This window comes from Pseudorasbora parva, chromosome 21, assembly GCF_024679245.1.
Source record: "Pseudorasbora parva isolate DD20220531a chromosome 21, ASM2467924v1, whole genome shotgun sequence".
Classification (NCBI taxonomy): Eukaryota; Metazoa; Chordata; class Actinopteri; order Cypriniformes; family Gobionidae; genus Pseudorasbora; species Pseudorasbora parva.
The window spans coordinates 35,727,517-35,746,161 of record NC_090192.1 but is presented as its reverse complement, the minus strand read 5'-3'; the positions used below and the strand labels follow the sequence as shown (position 1 = coordinate 35,746,161).

At 43.5% G+C, this 18,645-nt stretch overlaps 1 protein-coding gene across 7 annotated transcripts in view; it reads right to left on the bottom strand.

Moving 5' to 3' along the window:
- Window positions 1-5,455: 5,455 nt before the first annotated feature.
- Window positions 5,456-18,645, bottom strand: part of si:ch211-27e6.1 (serine/threonine-protein kinase H1) — a 57,719-nt gene continuing 44,529 nt past the window's right edge. For all 7 annotated transcript variants that reach the window (XM_067429492.1, XM_067429490.1, XM_067429493.1 and 4 more), the window contains one exon: window positions 5,456-5,845. In XM_067429492.1, coding sequence (XP_067285593.1) covers window positions 5,528-5,845 — 318 coding nt within the window. In that variant the 3' untranslated portion in view covers window positions 5,456-5,527. The remainder of the gene's footprint in view (window positions 5,846-18,645) is intronic.

The window sequence follows — 18,645 nt, the reverse complement described above, 5'->3', positions numbered from 1 at the left end:
GTCTTCCTTTTTATTGTTTTAAAATTCTCTTTTTCTTTTCTGTTCATGCTGCAATCAGGAAAAAGGTAAATGCTATGTTCTTATGCAAAGCATTAGACTTACCAAGATTCTTTGACCATATCCGTGTGCTATCAAAAGCTTTTATGGATAAATAACCCAATAAACCTTGGTTTAGCGTTCATTTCCACTGCATCTGTTCTGACTGGTCTCATGTATACACACGAACTCCAGTAGGTCACTGCACTCCTTGTTGTGATGCAGAATAGCAGCACCGGTCACATGATTGTAAGACATTGATCTCATTACGCCCTCCAGTGGTCAATGATAGACATGCACATTGTCTCCACTTTCTCATTAGATTCATCCTGCAGACGTCCACACGCCAAAATAATAGGATTTGATGGGTTGCATGAATGTCATTTAATCCACAGTTTAAGGAAACAGTTTGCCAGAAATAAACATTCTGTCATTATGTGCACACTGTTCATGGAGTTCTCTTCCATATAATGAAGTGAAGGGGCAAAAGAACTGTCCAGAAATGGCAAGAAAACTTTACAACTCATGCACCATGTATGGGAGCCGCAGTATGGTGGAGTGGAAGTAACACAGGGAGCAAAGGTCAAAGAGCAGAACTGTGACTTTTGGAATCGTCTTGATGTTTACAGTTATTCATTTAGCAGATGTTGTTGTCTATTCAATAACATAAGCAATTCATTTGGTTGTTCATAATAAATGCCCTTTCATCTGTTATAAGCCAGTGGTTCTCAACTGGAGGGATATGGCCCAAATTTGTGCTCTAACAGAAGAAAAAATAAAATAAAAAAACTAAAATAATGATGAAAAACACTCAAATGAGATATAGTGAGATTCTATCCCATAAAGCCTCATATGAGCCAGTATTATTTTTTTGTGTCATTGAGATAGACTATTATAGGTTTTAATTAATATTTTGAAAGTTTTTTTATTATTTGAATTGTGTTTTTTTTTAAATTCATTCTTGTGATCTATTTTTGTCATTTAATTTGTATTATTGTTTTTTTAAAAAAGTCTATAGTTTTTATTCATTTTGATTTCAGATCAAGTTACAGTATTTTATCACAAATGAAAATAAGAAATATTACCTTGGCATATAGCGTAATTAAAATAAGTTAAAAAAAAAGTTTAATAAAGTTTATTTTATTCTAAATAAAAACACCAACCTCGACTGGTTCAACAAGGATAAACATGAAACTGCTCTTTGAATATTTTCAAATAAATATCACATAATTATTATTTAAAAACATACATTTTAATAATAGATGTTATATTTTGATAAACATTCGTTAAATATCTACTATTGTTTTATATATAATTGTTCTATAGTCAACACAGTATTTAATACAAATACATCAGAAGTAACTGCAATTAAAATACAGAACAATTAAGAGTAATCCCTTATTATTTTTTCAAGGGAAAAATAAATAATACTGTAATTACTTAATGAATTACACCTGGTTTCAGTTGACTATAATAACCATAAGAGCCAAGTTAAAATGCCAGAAAACAGTCGAACAGTTCTTTTAGGTACCAATAGTTACTATGATTATTTTTTACAACAGCTATTAACAGACTGAATTCCTACATTCATCTATAAGCACAGGAACAAGCAGCACCAAAGGTCTTCATGGTTATTTTATTGCTAATTCTGTTTCATGTTCAGGATTTTTTTAGCAGTCATCACACACATCATTAACAGATATTGAGCTGAGAGCAGAACGGCCCAATGCAGAAAAAACCCCAGCTGTATTATGAGCTGTATATTGAAGACGTTTAAATATTTCCCACCAGAGTAAAAGAAAAAAGACGCAAAATTAATTAAAATCCACATTTAATGGTAGAAAAAAAGGGACGGTTTAATCTAATGTGGTGAGAAAATTAAAATGTATCTGATTGTTTTTCAGTAATATGATAAGCATGAAAATGATTTTTTGCCCTAACACAATTTTATCAGAATTATTGCAATGATGCATATAAAGAAACATAATTTTCCTACTTATATATATATATATACACATACATACATACATACATACATATATATATATATATATATATATATATATATATATATATATATATATATATATATATATATATATATATATATATATATATATATGTATATATGTATATATATATATATATATATATATATATATATATATATATATATATATATATATATATATATATATATAAATCATGCAATTGAATAATTGTCCAACAGAGGGCACTCACTACCTATTTTTCATTTCCCACAAGGGCATTACCATATTTGACCATAAAGCTACTTTCATAACATCCTAATGTGTAAAATATCGAGTCAAAATGTCTGCAGGCTATATGCTTGTCTCGTTTTTTAGCACTTAAGGAAAAAGACTACTTAAAATGTCTAACTTTAGACAACCTTTCAATGTTTTCATGTCGGCAGAGGGCTAGTGTTGAGCTTTGCGGGAGTTTGTGTATGAAGTTCTCTGCTGAATGGACCTTTTTAACATCGAGCCACATTATTTCCACTGATTATTGATTCCAGAATGTTCCATGTTCTTTGAAACACCATTTAAAACATAAAACCTTTACGAAAGAGCAAAAGTCCTTGAACAGAAAGTGTAAAGACAATCCTCTAACTGTCTTATATTTATGCCTTGACTCCACATCGGCAAGATTTTGCTTTTTTTCTTAAGTTTCGGACACTAAAGACACACTTAAAAAATGATCTTAATGCTACTGATAACATTTTTTTCATTTTTTTTTCTGTATCCTTTTTTCAATCAGTAGGCTACTTTTAAAAAAAATGGGGTTGGTTGGTACCATATTGTTTTGCATACAATACAAAGTTTTTTTTCTTAGAAATAGGCTACATCTGAAAAAACAAAAAACAGGTTTGTCTTAGCAGCGCGCTGTTGCACTAAAGTTCGAGAGGTTATAGAAGAAGTAAGCAAAAATGTTTGTGTAATGGAAGCCATAACATTAATGAGGAGGTGCTGAAGAGGAGAAGAACGAAAAGAAAGAGAGCAAAATTGGTTATTTTGGCCTTTTGTCACATTCCTTTGGCACTGAATCCACGTTTTTCTGTGTCCCTGTTCTTCCATTTCGTGTGCTATTTTTTCAAAAACAGAGCGGTTACGGTAGGATACTTCTAGCGTAGCTTTAATTAAAGTATCTCCCCCTATTCTAATTAGGTCTAACACCTCACTCTCCCTCCACTGACTTGCTCCATCGCTGTTCTCCATATCTAGTCAAGTTTTTAATGTTATTGTCTGTGTCTGTTGTGTCTAGGGCTAACTCGCCGGCACATAATTGGGACAAATGTCGATATAGATTGACGTAAAAGTCACATCAAATCCGCCTTGGTTGTTCACACTGCAGCCGCTTTGGAAAAAATCAGATCTGGGCTAGATTTGAGTCTTCACACTACCTCTGAAGAGGTCTGACCTGGTCACTTGATCCCAAAAAAATCAGATTTGGGCCACTTTTGCCTGCAGTGTGAACGGGGCCTTTGACAAGGGTCAGAGCTCCAAAACGACAACTCTTGTGGGGTTCCCAGTGGTCAGTAGCTATCAAAAGTGATCCAAGGAGAGAACAGTGGTGAACCGGCGACAGGATGGGCGGCCAAGGCTCATTGCACGTGGGGAGTGAAGGCTGGCCCGTGTGGTCTGATTAAGTTAACACTGGTTCTGAAACAGACGAACTACTGTAGCTCAAATTGCTCGAATAAGTTAATGCTGGTTCTGATAGAAAGGAAAACATCACAGTTTGTTGCGTATGGGGCTGCATAGCCGCAGACCAATCAGGGTGCCCATGCTGACCCCTGTCCACCGACAAAAGTGCCAACAGTGGGCACATGAAACCAGGATGCACTATGGGAAAAAGGCAAACTGGTGGAGGCAGAGTGGTGCTTTGGGCAATGTTCTGCTGGGAGATCTTGGGTCCTGCCATCCATGTGGATGTTTGACATGTACCACATACCTAAGCATTATTACAGACCATGTACACCCTTTCATGGAAACAGTATTCTCTGGTGGCTGTGGCTCTTTCACAACTATAAGTTTGAGGTGTTGACTCGGCCTCCAAATGAAAGATTTCCATTTTAAATAAACGCTGTTCTCTTGAACTTTCTATTCATCAAATAATCGAAAAGAACAGCATTTATTTAAAATGGAAATCTCTCATAATTACAAATGTCTTTCCTGCCACTTTAACGCATCCTTGCTGAAAAAAAGTCTTAATTTCTTCACACAATCAATCTATAGGGGCTTATCTGCAAGTAAAAACTGTAATATGAAGAAAAGCATGACAGAAGACGAGCAGATCAGACCATTTGAGGTTACACTCCCTTCCCATTTGCATTTTAGTCCGGTGCACGATTCTTCAGGGGTGTAAAAATGTACATTTTAAAATAGAATGGTTTATATAATCAGCTCATCCTCATCTGATTAATGAAGGAATGAATGTGGGAGAAGCGAGCAGAGGTGCTGATCTGAGGTTTTCTTTTTATAGAGGATACTTTCAACTCCTTCGCTGTTCATCATGAGTAGGAGATTGCAAATATGCTGAAGATCTTCAAAAAATTACTTCTATCAGCACATACTAAAATATTAGTATGGATGCACATGATACACCTTTCAAGAAAAGTCTGTATTTCTGCATTAAAGTTTATCTAAGTTTTTAAGGTCCCGTTCTTCACGATTCCATCTTTCAAACTTTAGTTAGTGTGTAATGTTGCTGTTAGAGCATAAATAATACCTGTAAAATTATAAAGCTCAAAGTTCAATGCCAAGCGAGATATTTTATTTAACAGAAGTTCCCTTTCAAAGCCTACAGCGAACGGCCGGTTTGGACTACAGCAGGAAGTGCCGGGATGTAATGACGTCTCTAGAACCGTTTGTTGACTAACCCTCCGCCCACAAGAACACGCAAAATAGGGGGCGTGGTCTTGTTGCTCTCCCACGTGGAGAAGAGCGCATTCAGCACTTGCATCTCCCCGTTATGGTAAGAGGCGGGACCTTTCCGGGCAAAGTGCGCCAAGCTGCTGTCCAATCACAACACGGGAAGCGCTGGCCCAATCAGAACTCGTTACGTGTTTCTGAAGGAGGGACTTCATAGAACAAGGAAATCATCAGGCCGTTTTTAGGACAGAGGAAACAGCGCTGTACAGATAAGTAAATTGTGTGAAAAATACTGTTTTTTTACACGCGAAACATGAACTCATGTTATATTGCACACTGTAAACATAACCAAAGCTTCGAAAACACGCGAAGAATGGGACCTTTAAGGGATCATGTATATTGTAATCATTTAATTTTGTTCCTGGAGGTCCAATTATAATGTCATTTCATTGATCATTTTCAGAATCAAACAGGCTGTTTTTTCCTCCTTCATAAACACACATTATGCACTTTGGGCCTCTCACATAGAAATCTTGTAGTGGTAAAAAAAAAAAAAAAAAAAATGGTTCCATGCTAACTGGCCAAACCTTAACCCGTTACTAAGTAGCCATCTTCAGGCACTGTGACCTGTCGCTGAACCCCAACCGTGGCCCAGAACCCGGCTGTGACCCAGACCTCGGCGATATCCGTGACCCGGGAGTAGAGCCCGAGCTGGGGCAGCGGGAGGAGACCCTTGACGCCCGCCGCTGGAGGTTTCGGGAAATGGAGCGGTGTAGGTTTTTGTTAGAGGAACAGGCGGCCATGCTGACCAGCCACGGATGCCCAAGAGCTTCCTCGGCAGTCATACGGTGCTCGGGATCAAGGGTCAAGAGGCGATCGATGAAGCTTTTGGCCAATGTAGATACTGATTTCCATGGCTGAAAGAAAGAGATTGAGAAAGAAAGAGTTTGTCACCATACATAAATGTTAATCAAGATTTCTTAGACAGAAAAAAAAAGTTTGGGCAGAGTTGCTGTGATTTGTGGGCAATATTAATAATGCATTTTCAAAATAAAATAAAACAAAAAATAAATAAATACATAATAAAAATACATTGAAATGTGCCCTAAATTAAATGCTCAAGGTCAATAAAACAATCAAATGAATGAAATGATTTAATTTTATATATATATATATATATATATATATATATATATATATATATATATATATATATATATATATATATATATATATATATATATATAATAGATTTTATTTATAATGCACTTTTCATTCCGAAGAATCTCAAAGTGCAACAAAGGGGGGGGGATAACACAAAAAATGAATAAAAAGTAAAAATATAGAATACTACAAACAATCAATCAACACAGAAAACAGAACAGAAACAGAGCTGATGGTGAACAGAAACAGAGCTGATGGTGAACAGAAACAGAGCTGATAACAGCTGATGGTGGAAGTCTCTGTTAGCTCCGCAGCACACTGTGGTAAACCCCATGTTTTAAATTTCTCCCAGCGGCAGTGTGTCCTGATGATATTGCCGAGGCAGGACAGCTGAAGACCAGATGATGGGTCTTCGTGACGATTCAAATGATGGGGATCGCCGCAGCACCATGCAGGAGGCAGAACATTTTTCCGGGGACTTCTGTGGACACACCGGGGTCGGCGCAGAAGTCCAAGCCGCTCCACGGCCGCAATGCAGGACGGAACAGCGGCGCAGCCGAGAAGCGGAACATCCCAACATCATGCCGGACGCCGATAACGATGGCCCAGATGACGCTAGCCCGGTGCAACTTCAGCCACCATGCAGCTTAAGCCCAAGGGAGACCACCAGTGAGCAGTCGCGGCGAGAAACATCAAATGTCCTCCAAACCAGAACCAACCAACCGCAGCAATTCAAACGTAAACATTAGAAGCGGTGGAAAACGGCGAAACGAGGAACAACGTCCTCTCAGTGGCTGCCAGCAATCAGCAACAGCCCCAATTGTAGCTCTGACTGTTAGACTATTCACAAACATAAGGAAATAAAATAAAATCTAAATCTAATAGTACAGTAACATGATTTGTGGGTGGAGAAGCGGCGAACAGACGACGCCAGCGTCCTCTCCCCCACGTTGCCTAGCAACCTATATATATATATTTTTTTTTTTCTTTCTCTCTCTCAAAACAAGTACAGTACATATAAAGCACCCATTGATTGAGTAAATTGTTAGAAAATTGCTATTTTGACCAAGGAGCCGAGACATCTGAGGGAGTCGCCTGTCAATTGCATCATATCTGCGCTACCCTCGGCTTCCTGTTTTGCAGAAGCGCTTTACTCTTAGCAGTGTGAACAAGTGTCACAGCAGCCGCTGAGCAAATGCACAGAGTAACGTCATTACATCATTTTAAACACACTTAAATGTATCTAATATGATAAACAGATCTGCGTTACCTCATACTCATGACTGAAAAAGAGGAAATGGCACTTCTACTGTGTCCCTTCATAATAAAAGTCCCATTGCTCGCGAGGCATGTTTGGTAACAATCGCTCCAGCGGCCTTGCTCCACTCCTCAACACTCGGTCCTGCTCTGCTTCATACTACAGTAACGTTAATAACCGCATCCATGAACATGATTTCTGCATGAGTCCTGTCCTGAGTCTTTTCCACCAGCTGTGAGGTGAAGACCACATGTCCTAAGATTCTGAGATCAAACTTGGCATCATCAAACTACACCTTTGTTTTGAATAGGCAACAGGGGACGGTAAAGTTACATAGTGTAGCTTTAAGGTCAGTCTGTCCATCTAAATGTGCACACCCCTGAACGAATACTATTATTATCTTAGTTTCATTTTTTTTTTACATCACAAAAAACATTGTTTTAACAGTGGTGCACAGAATTTTTATATCCAATATATATATAGAGGATCTATATTACATAGCCAGCAGTAACAGTGTGTTTTCATAAAATTTATCTCAGACCTTCAAGGACAATTTTATTCTTTAAAATAACCCCCTAAAATAAAACAGGACATTTTTAGATCACCATTAATTGCCTGGAGAGGATGTTTTTCCAGATCTGAGTGCGATTCAATAGCCTTGAAAAGACGGCAAGTAATGAAATATCTTTATCCGAATCCTTCTATTGATCTCTTCCTCAGTAACTCAACTTTGTAAACCCTCCTGTCCAAGTCTACTTTCCATTCATTGCTGGTTTTGCATCCTGTCTGTGTTTAGAACAGCATCAGATCATTACCGATCCGAGAACCAAACACAGCGCATGGCTGTAAATGTCACCGAGTACACAGACACGAATTCTGCCTGAATGGAGGCCGCACCGCCGCCGCCGCCTGACCACCAGTGACCTGTGCTACCGAAGCTTCTCCCTCTTAAGCTACATTAGATATACAACATGGCATTTGCGCCTCGTCGCAGTCTGAATGTGAAGACATTAGTCAATAAATGTCACCGGTTTTGAACAGATCTGCGTCTCACCGCTAATTTGAAAGAGTTAATAACTATCTCTGGTATCTGATGAGCTTTCAGAGGAATTTATTTTACGGTATAACAGATAGAAAAACAAAACCAAAAGCAAGCAAGTATAAGGGACATTTTGTCACCACAGGGTTTACCAGGACCACACACACACACACACACACACACACACACACACACACACACACACACACACACACACACACACACACACACACACACACACACACACACACACACACACACACACACACACGTCTGGTTCACTGTCTTTGCAGGAACTCTCCATAGACGTAATGGTTTTTATACCGTACAAACGTCTCAGGTTACGTATGTAACCCTAGTTCCCTGAGGGAACGAGACGCTGCGTCGAAACGCTGTGAGAACGCCTCTGCGTTAATGCGTCGTGAAGCGCCTGTAGAACCATTCCATCGGAAAAAAGATCGATCGTCGGCGTGATGACGTCATCGACCGGAAGCTATAAAACGTCCGTGAAAACAAACAGGAACTAACTTCTGATAAAGCCTGAAGTAAGTGATCACGGACACGCCGGGAGTATGGCAGAGCGACGCAGCGTCTCGTTCCCTCAGGGAACTAGGGTTACATACGTAACCTGAGACGTTCCCTTTCGGGGAACTCGAGCTGCGTCGAAACGCTGTGAGAACGCTTATACCCACATCGCCATAGGACCAAGTGTCTCGTATGTGTGAAGCCGAAGCGCACACGGTTACGAGAGAACCTGTGCCCCTACTGTAGATGCCAGGTCTAGTTCGTAGAACCTGACGAAGGTAGAAGGAGACGACCATCCGGCCGCGTTACATATATCATGGAGGGAAGCCCCCGACAAAAGTGCTTTAGAAGCAGCCATACCCCTGGTTGAATGTGCCCGGACAGCCAAAGGAGATGGCTGTCCGGTAGCTTCATAAGCAAGTGAAATGGCCTCGACCACCCACTTGCTCATCCTCTGCTTGGATACAGGAGCCCCCTTCTTAGGGGGTCCGAAGCAAACAAACAATTGTTCAGTTTTTCTCCACAGGGCAGCTCTGTGGACATAAGTATCCAGTGCCCTCACCGGACACAGCAGATTTAATCTTTCCTGGTCTGACGTCAAGAATGGAGGAGGACAGAAGGCTTGTAGAGTGATGGGGCCCCGTGGGCTCGTAGGAACCTTGGGGACATAACCCGGCCTGGGATGCAGAAATGCTTTCACCATCCCAGGCGCGAACTCTAGACATGAGGGCCCTACTGACAGGGACTGAATATCTCCTATCCTTTTAAGAGATGAAATGGCCAAAAGGAAGATAGTTTTCAGGGTGAGGAACTTATCCGAAACCTCCTCCAGAGGTTCGAACGGAGGTCCGGACAAGCCCCTCAAAACAATGGCCAAGTCCCATGCCGGGACCCTCGAGTGCATAACTGGCCTCAACCTTAATGTGCCACGAAGGAAGCGTGTAATTAGAGGGTGTCTTCCCAAAGACACTCCACTGCAAGGGACGTGGACAGCACCCAAGGCCGCCACGTACACCTTAAGTGTGGAGGGGGTCAACCCTGCAGAGAACCTCTCCTGCAGGAACTCCAGCACTGTACCAACCGGGCAGTTAACTGGATCCCACTGGCGTTCTCTGCACCAAGCTGAGAAAAGTCTCCATTTCAAAGCGTACAGCTTCCTCGTGGACGGAGCTCTGGAGTGAAGGATGGTCTCTACGACCTCGGCCGAGAGACCCTCCTCTATGAGCCTAGCCCCCTCAGAGGCCAGGCCCACAGTTTCCACATCTCTGGGCGTGGGTGCAGGAATCTCCCGCCCGCCTGAGAGAGTAGATCCCTCCTGGTCGGAATCTCCATCGGAGAGCCTTCCAGGAGAGATATCAGGTCCGAAAACCATACTCGGGTCGGCCAGTTCGGGGCCACTAGAAGTACCTGGGCCCCGTCCCGGCGTACCCTCTCCAGAACTCCTGGAAGCAGAACAATCGGGGGGAAGGCGTACAGAGGCAGCCTCGGCCACTCCTGTACCATGGCATACAGCCCCAGCGGGGCCGGATGGGTCAGAGAAAACCACCGCGGGCAGTGAGAGTTCTCCGCCGAAGCGAACAGGTCTATCTCTGCTTTCCCATAAACCTTCCATAGGAGCTCCACCACCTCTGGGTGGAGTCTCCATTCCCCGGGCCTCGGCCCCTGTCTCGACAGGCTGTCTGCTTCCTGGTTTAGGGCCCCCGGGATATATACTGCCCTGATTGACAGCAATTTCCCTTGGGCCCACAGGAGGATCCGATGTGCCAATTTGTCCAACGGACGAGACCTCAGACCCCCCTGGTGATTTATATAGGCCACCACGGACGTGTTGTCTGTTCTGACTAGTACGTGGTGGCCCCTGAGGTCGGGCAGGAACTGTTTCAATGCAAGAAACACTGCGAGCATCTCTAGCCGATTTATGTGCCAGTGCCGCTGATGTTCCTGCCATAGACCCTGGGATGAGCGACCACTCATGGTCGCCCCCCAGCCCGTGAGGGAGGCGTCTGTCGTTAGCGTTACGCGACGAACATGAGCCCCCAACACGGGACCCTGAGATAAAAACCCCGGGTTTTTCCACATGACCAGAGCACGTAGGCATCGCCGCGTGACTTTGATCGTGCGGAGCGGATTTCCCCTCGGGGAGAACCCTTGTGTTTTGAGCCACCACTGCAGTGGCCTCATGTACAGTAGGCCAAGAGGTATCACGTTGGACGCTGCTGCCATGAGACCTAACAGTTTCTGGAACTGTTTCACAGTGACGGCTCGGCCTAGCTTCTGTTCTTTGGCGGCTGCCAGGATCGACGCTATGCGTGTTGGCGATAATTGCGCCCGCATAATTATCGAATCCCAGTTCACACCTAGAAAAGTGGTTCTCTGAGCCGGAGAAAGCACACTCTTCTTGGCGTTCAGCCTCAACCCCAGCTTCGACATATGGGCGAGAACAGCATCTCGATGCTGAACCGCCATCTGCTCTGTATTCGCTAGAATCAGCCAGTCGTCGATATAGTTCAGTATGCGGATGCCCTGAAGACGCAGCGGCGCCAGAGCTGCATCCACACACTTGGTGAACGTGCGGGGTGACAGTGCTAGACCGAAGGGAAGTACACGATATTGGTATGCCTCTCCCCCGAAGGCAAACCTCAGGAACTTCCTGTGATGTGGAAGGATGGAGACATGAAAATACGCATCTTTGAGGTCTATGGTGACAAACCAATCCTCCGATCTGACCTGCGCTACAATCTGTCTGAGTGTAAGCATCTTGAATTTGAGCTTGGCCACCGAGCGATTCAATAGCCGCAGATCTAATATCGGGCGTAAGCCCCCATCCTTCTTCGGCACGATGAAGTAACGGCTGTAAAAGCCAGACTCCCTGCTGGGAGGGGGAACCCTCTCTATAGCCCCTTTTTGCAGGAGTGTCTCTACTTCCTGTGCCATTACCAGAGCCTGCTCCGGGCCCACCTCTGTAGGTAGGACACCGCAGAAAGGAGGTGGCCGACTTCTGAATTGAATGGCGTACCCCCTTTCTACTATCTGCAGGACCCAATGAGATATATTTGATAGACGTTTCCATTCGTCTAGAAAATCTACTAAGGGAACCAGCCTCTCGAGGCTGGCCTCTGGTGTTTTTCGAGCAACAAATGCAGTGCCCTGAAGCGGCGGACCGGCAGGGAACGACTGACTTGACTGCTCGGGGACCCCCCGAAGGGGGTGCGGACCACCCTCGGGTGGCCCGCGGAGACCGACTGCGCCCCGGCATTGCGGCGGGGTTGGCAGCGCGGCCCCCCGAGGGTGCCGCAGGGAAACGGGTACCGTTGGCAGGGGTAGACACCGTTTCCCTACGGGGGGAACCACCCTCAGCGTCCTGACGCTTCTGGCGTCAGGAACGCTTCGACGAGGCCTTCTTGGCGATCAGGACTGTCCGCAGATCAGCCCTGCCCCTCGAAGGCCTCGCCTGAGAGCGCCGCCCCTCGTCCCCGCGCTGAGGGGGAGCCCGAGCGGCGACGCTCTGCTTTTGTTGTGCCCTGTGAGCTGAGCTCGTACTCGGCTTGGGCTGCCTGATGTCAGCGGCAGCCCCAGGGACCTGGACTCGGAGAGGGAGAAACTGCTTTAGCGCCGCAGCTTGTTTCTTTGACTCCTGGAACCTCTCGGTGACAGTGTGTACTGCGTCACCGAAGAGGCCACCAGGAGACAGCGGCGCGTCGAGCAGAAAGCTCTTCTCCCTCTCTTTGATTTCGGTGGGGTTGAGCCATAAATGTCTCTCCGTAGCCACCAATGCTGCCATCGAGCGGCCAACACATCTGGCCGTCTCTTTGGTGGCCCGGAGAGTTAGATCAGCTGCTGTTCTAAGCTCATTTATGACGTCACCCCCCACTTCATCGCGTCCATCTAGATCCCTGAGCAGGTCAGCCTGATAAGCCTGCATAATTGCCATGGTGTGTAGGCATGCAGCAGCCTGACCTGCCGCCGAGTACGCTTTGCCCACCAGTGCCGACGTTGTTTTCAATGGTCTGGTGGGCAAAGTCGGGGCCTTTAGGGACGATGCCGAGGAAGGCGAGAGATGGCTCGCAAGCGTCTCTTCTACCTTTGGCATCGCCCCATAACCGTAGTGCTTCAGCCCCATGATGTTGCTATAGACCGAAGTCTGAGGGCTGAACACACGGTATGATGCCGGTCTCCTCCATGATGTTGCCACCTCGGTGTGCAAATCATGGAAGAATGGCAGGCCCCGCCGCTGAGGTTCTGAAGCGCGAGCGGGCAGGAATCTTTCATCTAATTTACTAGATCGTCTCTTTCCTGCCTCAGATCTCTCTACGGGCCAGTCAATATTTAATCTGGCCACGGCTCGCGTTAGAACCTCAACGAGCTCATCACTCGCAGGGGACTGAAGTGGCGAATCTTCAGTCGCGATGCTCTCAACGTCCACCTCCTCGGAGCTGGATAGTTGGAGCACCGGCGGCTCTCTCGGGGGGGAAGAAACCGCAATGCGTGCTTCCAAGCCCCGAGAAGAACCGCTGGATGGAGCGGGTGAGGGCAGAGATAAGGCAGCGCCCGTCTCAAACCCCTCCGCAACATCCAATTGTGAACCCCACGACTGCAGCCTCCGCTCTGCCTCGGCAGCAGCGGGACCAGAGCCGCGGGGAACACGAGCCGAGGCACCCTCCTCGAAGAGTGCCCGGCGGGAGCGCAGCGTTCTCAGTGGCATACGCTCACAGTGCTCGCAAGCAGCCCCCTCGAGGGCTGCCTGGGCATGCTGCGCTCCCAAGCAGGCAACACAAAGAGAGTGTGTATCCCCACTCGTGATGTAGCGTGGGCAGGGATGAACACACCTCTTAAAGTTACTGCTTTCACTCGCCATTTCTCTATCTATTTATTTTCTCTTTTTTGTAAATATATGGAATATTTAACAAAAGGTGGAAAAACTCTTTCAATAGACAGACAAAAACACCAAATAGACAGACAGGTTCACACAGATCGCTTACTGAAGGCACAGAAGCTAGTTCCTGTTTGTTTTCACGGACGTTTTATAGCTTCCGGTCGATGACGTCATCACGCCGACGATCGATCTTTTTTCCGATGGAATGGTTCTACAGGCGCTTCACGACGCATTAACGCAGAGGCGTTCTCACAGCGTTTCGACGCAGCTCGAGTTCCCCGAAAGGGAACCGTATTTTCTATCCCCTTACACTGCCCCTAACCATCACAGGAAACATTCTGCATTTTTACTTTCTCAAAATAAACCTCATCCTGTATGATTTATAAGCCTTTTGAAAAGTGGGGACCGCTGGCTGGCTCCCACAATGTAGGTAATCTCAGGTTTTACTATCCTTATGGGGACAGGTTATGCCATAAACACAAACACACACACACACACACACACACACACACACACACACACACACACACACACACACACACACACACACACACACACACACACACACACACAAAATGACAATTAATCAGCCATGAAATTGACAATTGCAAGTCTGTTGCTGACGAATGGAATTAAAAGAGCAAGTTTCATTCAAACACACAGGAAAGTTTTACAAGAAAACATTAACGTGCATTAGTCTTGCTGTGGTAAAGAAATTTCATCAAGAAAAAGAGAGAAATTGTGACATCAATAAAACATAGTGAGAGCCGAACAACTACCTCTGGTGTTCTGCGGTCCAATCTATCATTCTGTCCTGCAGAGTGATTGTGTATTCATGTGGTTAAATATATATCTGCGCAGAAACATGGGTCCGTGCGCTGCGTGCCTGCATGTTTAACCTATAAAGGATGGCCGACTAGCTTCTAATTACACACCATAGCACACCATTCGAATTCACAGTGAGGCGCAGATAAAAAAAATGATTTCTGAAATTAGGCTTTAATGAAAGAAGGTGCAGGCCTTATTTTAAGTTGTTTTTTGAACGTTGTTGTGTAGCGTTCTCCAGAGTCTTTAATAAATGTGAGTATGACCTGTGTAGTAGCCTAGCTATTAAATGAGAGAGATGAAACACATTTGCGCTAAATTATCAGGTGTGTTCAGCGCACAGTGTGTCGCCTCTGCGAGATGTTTTGATTACGGGAAAGTAGCCGCAGAGATTAAAATTAGAATGCAAATGAAAAAGCCATGGAAACAGGAATAAATCAGAAACTGTAGGCAAATCCGTAACTGCATGTACCAAGTTCTTACCATGTAGTTTTTATTCTTTACCTGTATTTGTGCCTTTTTCATATAGCCTATTTCTGGAAAGAAATACATTTTCGGTAATACTTTATTTTAAGATGTCCTTGTTACTGCGTAATTTGTTATTAAAAATACCATAAACTGTCAAAAAAGAAGATAAAGAAGATGCAAGTGAAGCCGCTAGGGTTTAAATATGGGGCTGACATCTCGAGTCTGCGCAGTAGTGAGCCACAAGTGGATAGCCTGACAAGCCAGACCCACATCAAGATGTTTGGTCTGGAAACTCACCATAGACAGGGCTCAATCCGAGGGTCTTTAAAACTCCCTCTGCACGCGATAGGATAGCGCTACACCAACAAGAGCAACGAAGGTGAAACGGAGCTTGTTGATAGATTAAACATTCGCCGTATCCGATTGGCAAAACTCAGAACACATCTTCCCTTTTTAAGAATGACTTCAGTGCCGTTCTTTGTCCTTTTCTCAGAGAAAAGCTTAACTCCAAGTCTTTCAACTCGGCCGTCGTCATTATGGCCCCGCCCACTGACTCTATAAACAATGTGATTGGCCCGACAAGAGTTTGGCGCTTACAGCTCAGAAGGGTATTGAGAATTGCTAGACGACACTCGTGGGCAGATTAGATTTGCTGCCACTGGGTGCGTCTAGATTTCTAAGTGGAGACAAGTGGAGGATATTAAGTTGTCGCCCACCCTCCTGCCTAGTTATGGCAATTTAGAGATTAAAGTTAAAGCTCTAATCTCCTCCAGAAGTTCCTGAAAAATGTTTGTTAGTGCCTCACTCAGGGCAGCTGTCAATCTCAGCTGTCAATCATAAGGTCACACCCCCGCTGTAAAATACCTATTAATTTAAAATTGAGAAATCAACTTTCCCTTGAGCTTTTGATATATAAAGGTCATGGTAATATAAGATTATCCTGTAAATTTCAGAGCTGAAAACGTCCTTGTTAGTCAAAGAAAAGCTTTTATAGACACCAGGCCCAGAAAACGATCGTGGCCGCATCTTGACGTCATCGACAATCAATCGCGGGTGGATGAGAAATAAATCATTGTGTTTGTTTGATAAAGACGTACTTGAATCATTCTGATTTCCGCTTTCAAATAACCCCTCCCTCATGTGAACTGAACTGACAGGGGCATATGTATATGACAGGAGCTCAGTGGCGGCTACTGGTCTGTCAGAGAGGGGAAGCTCATTTTTGGCAAAAGTAAATTCTGCCCTACGTTCCTTTTCAAGAAAATGGTCTTTTACCCTGTGAATGAATGAACGATCTAAAAAAATATTAAACTCTGTAAAACTGAAACAAGGAATGTGGTGTATAATTGTGTGAAATGTATGATGAAAATCAAGCAATTTCGCCAAGCAAATATCAAAGAAATAGGTTGCAGAAGTTTTTATTTCGACTGAACTTGAGAAATCCGCGATGGAACTGAGCGCGAATAGCTTCAGTGATTCCTTATAGTACAGAATCGCTGTCAGTCAAAAGGAGATGCAGACCCTCCAATCATCACGCAGAAGCTCGGAGTCCGGGCCAGCCCACTCCCCATTCACCCCCAGAGACGCTGAGCGGGACATAATCGCAGCGTTTATCCAATGACCGTCTAGTTTCGAAGCGCTGAAAAAAAACGTTTAAAGCAGCCCCATTGAAGTCAATGGACGCTGGGCTTCAATAGGGAAATGCACTGTGACGCTGCGGGAATGTATGAGAAGGAAATCGAGTCAGCCGACCTGCTATATGTAACTGATTCTGAACGAACTCGTCTTTGAGATGAACGTTTTCTAACGCATTTTTAGTCAATACAATGTTAATATAATAGTACATATTTGACCATTCATTTTGTGACATTATAAGGGAAGCCGAGCTTCCCTTGCAGTCTTAAAGAAATCGCCACTGCAGGAGCTGAAGCTCATTAAATATGCAAATCTTATCCAATCCTAGCCGTGGGCGTTTACTTCCAAGTCTCCAGTGCGGTACTCCCATCAAAACCCAGCGTTCAGGAGAGAGGCTATTTTCTACACTGTTTTTGAGGCTATTACTTATTAGTTATGATGTTTTTGAATGTAAAAAAACACACAAATGTCATTAGTTGACCTCAGACAACAGTATAAAAAAATAAAAAGCCAGTTTATGACACCTTTAATTTAAAAAAAAAAAAACATTTATATAACAAAACACTAATGTATGCTTTGCTTATTAAATAATATATTTTATTTAATATAGTAATGTTTAAAAGTGTTTTTGGAGGACTTTTTTCTTTATTATTTTAATCCCTATGTTAATCCCTTTTCTCATTTTATGATGGACTGTGTTCTATAAAATAAAAAAAAGATCTAAATTGATTATTAAAGAGGTGAAAACTTTAATATGGATGCATGACTGACACACACACACTTAAAAAAAGAAAGTTCTAAATACTCATAAAAGTGCACACATTTTTAAGTCATTTCATTGTTTTTGAGTTTTATAAACTTGTTTCTTTTAATTTAGACAAACTTAAAATGCAACTGAAACTGGGCTGGGATTTCTATTTCCCAGCATGCTTTACCATGACACTCAAAAGGGAGAGTTAAATGCCAAAAATTAGTTTTTTTGTAGTTTTTTGTGTGTGTGTGCAAGATTAACATTAAGTGGGATGTTTAGAAGAGTTTGTGTTATGTTGGGTTTTTTGTAAGTTGCAAAATCTGCAAGTTAAACTTTACATTTCTTAAAAAATTAAGGCAAATGATTATAAATTGTTTTTTTTAGTCAACTTATTTGGGTTGGTAGTGTATGAAAACAACTACCCATGCACATAACCAAATTGCTCATATGGTCCAAGTTTAATAGCAAAGTCAATTAAGATACACCACAGGTTCAGTACTGTGGCTTTATAGCCCGTGTAATCGTGAAAAGGCATGACATGGTGGATATTAACCCACTTATTATAGTGTTGCTCTTCCACTACCTATTATATTGTGACTCAGTACTCCCAGCGTGCTATAAATGAATAAATAAATACAATAACATAATAATAATTCCTGCATGTGCTTGATTACTCTCTCTTATAAAGAGCTTCATAGTTTATGTTCTTTCTCTTTAAGAGAACAGCAATTATTGTTGGACTATTGCACCTATAATTTCACAGCTCTGGGGGTTGGAAGTGATAAAGAAATGTGTGTGTCTGTGAGTGTTTGCAGTTTAAAGGTGATAAAAGCCCCGTGGTGAAGTTCCTCTCCCCTCTCCTTCCTCCCTGATTACCACCTCTCACCTCACACACACACACACACACACACACACACACACACAACCTTGAGACAAAGCTGATGTGCTGTGGGTGGGCAACACATCAGTCAGGTTGCTGGTGGCTGTTTACACAGGTGACCAGATTTCACCTTCCCCCACACACACAAACTCTGTTTGCCCTTTACTTTACAGTCGGCAGAATGTTTCATCGTTCAGGTTCATTCCAGGTGTCTCAGTGCTGCTGGTCTGGTGAGGCCATCACAAGCTCAATTTTGATTGTGAAGATCATTGAACAAAGTATAAAAAGAAAATATAAAT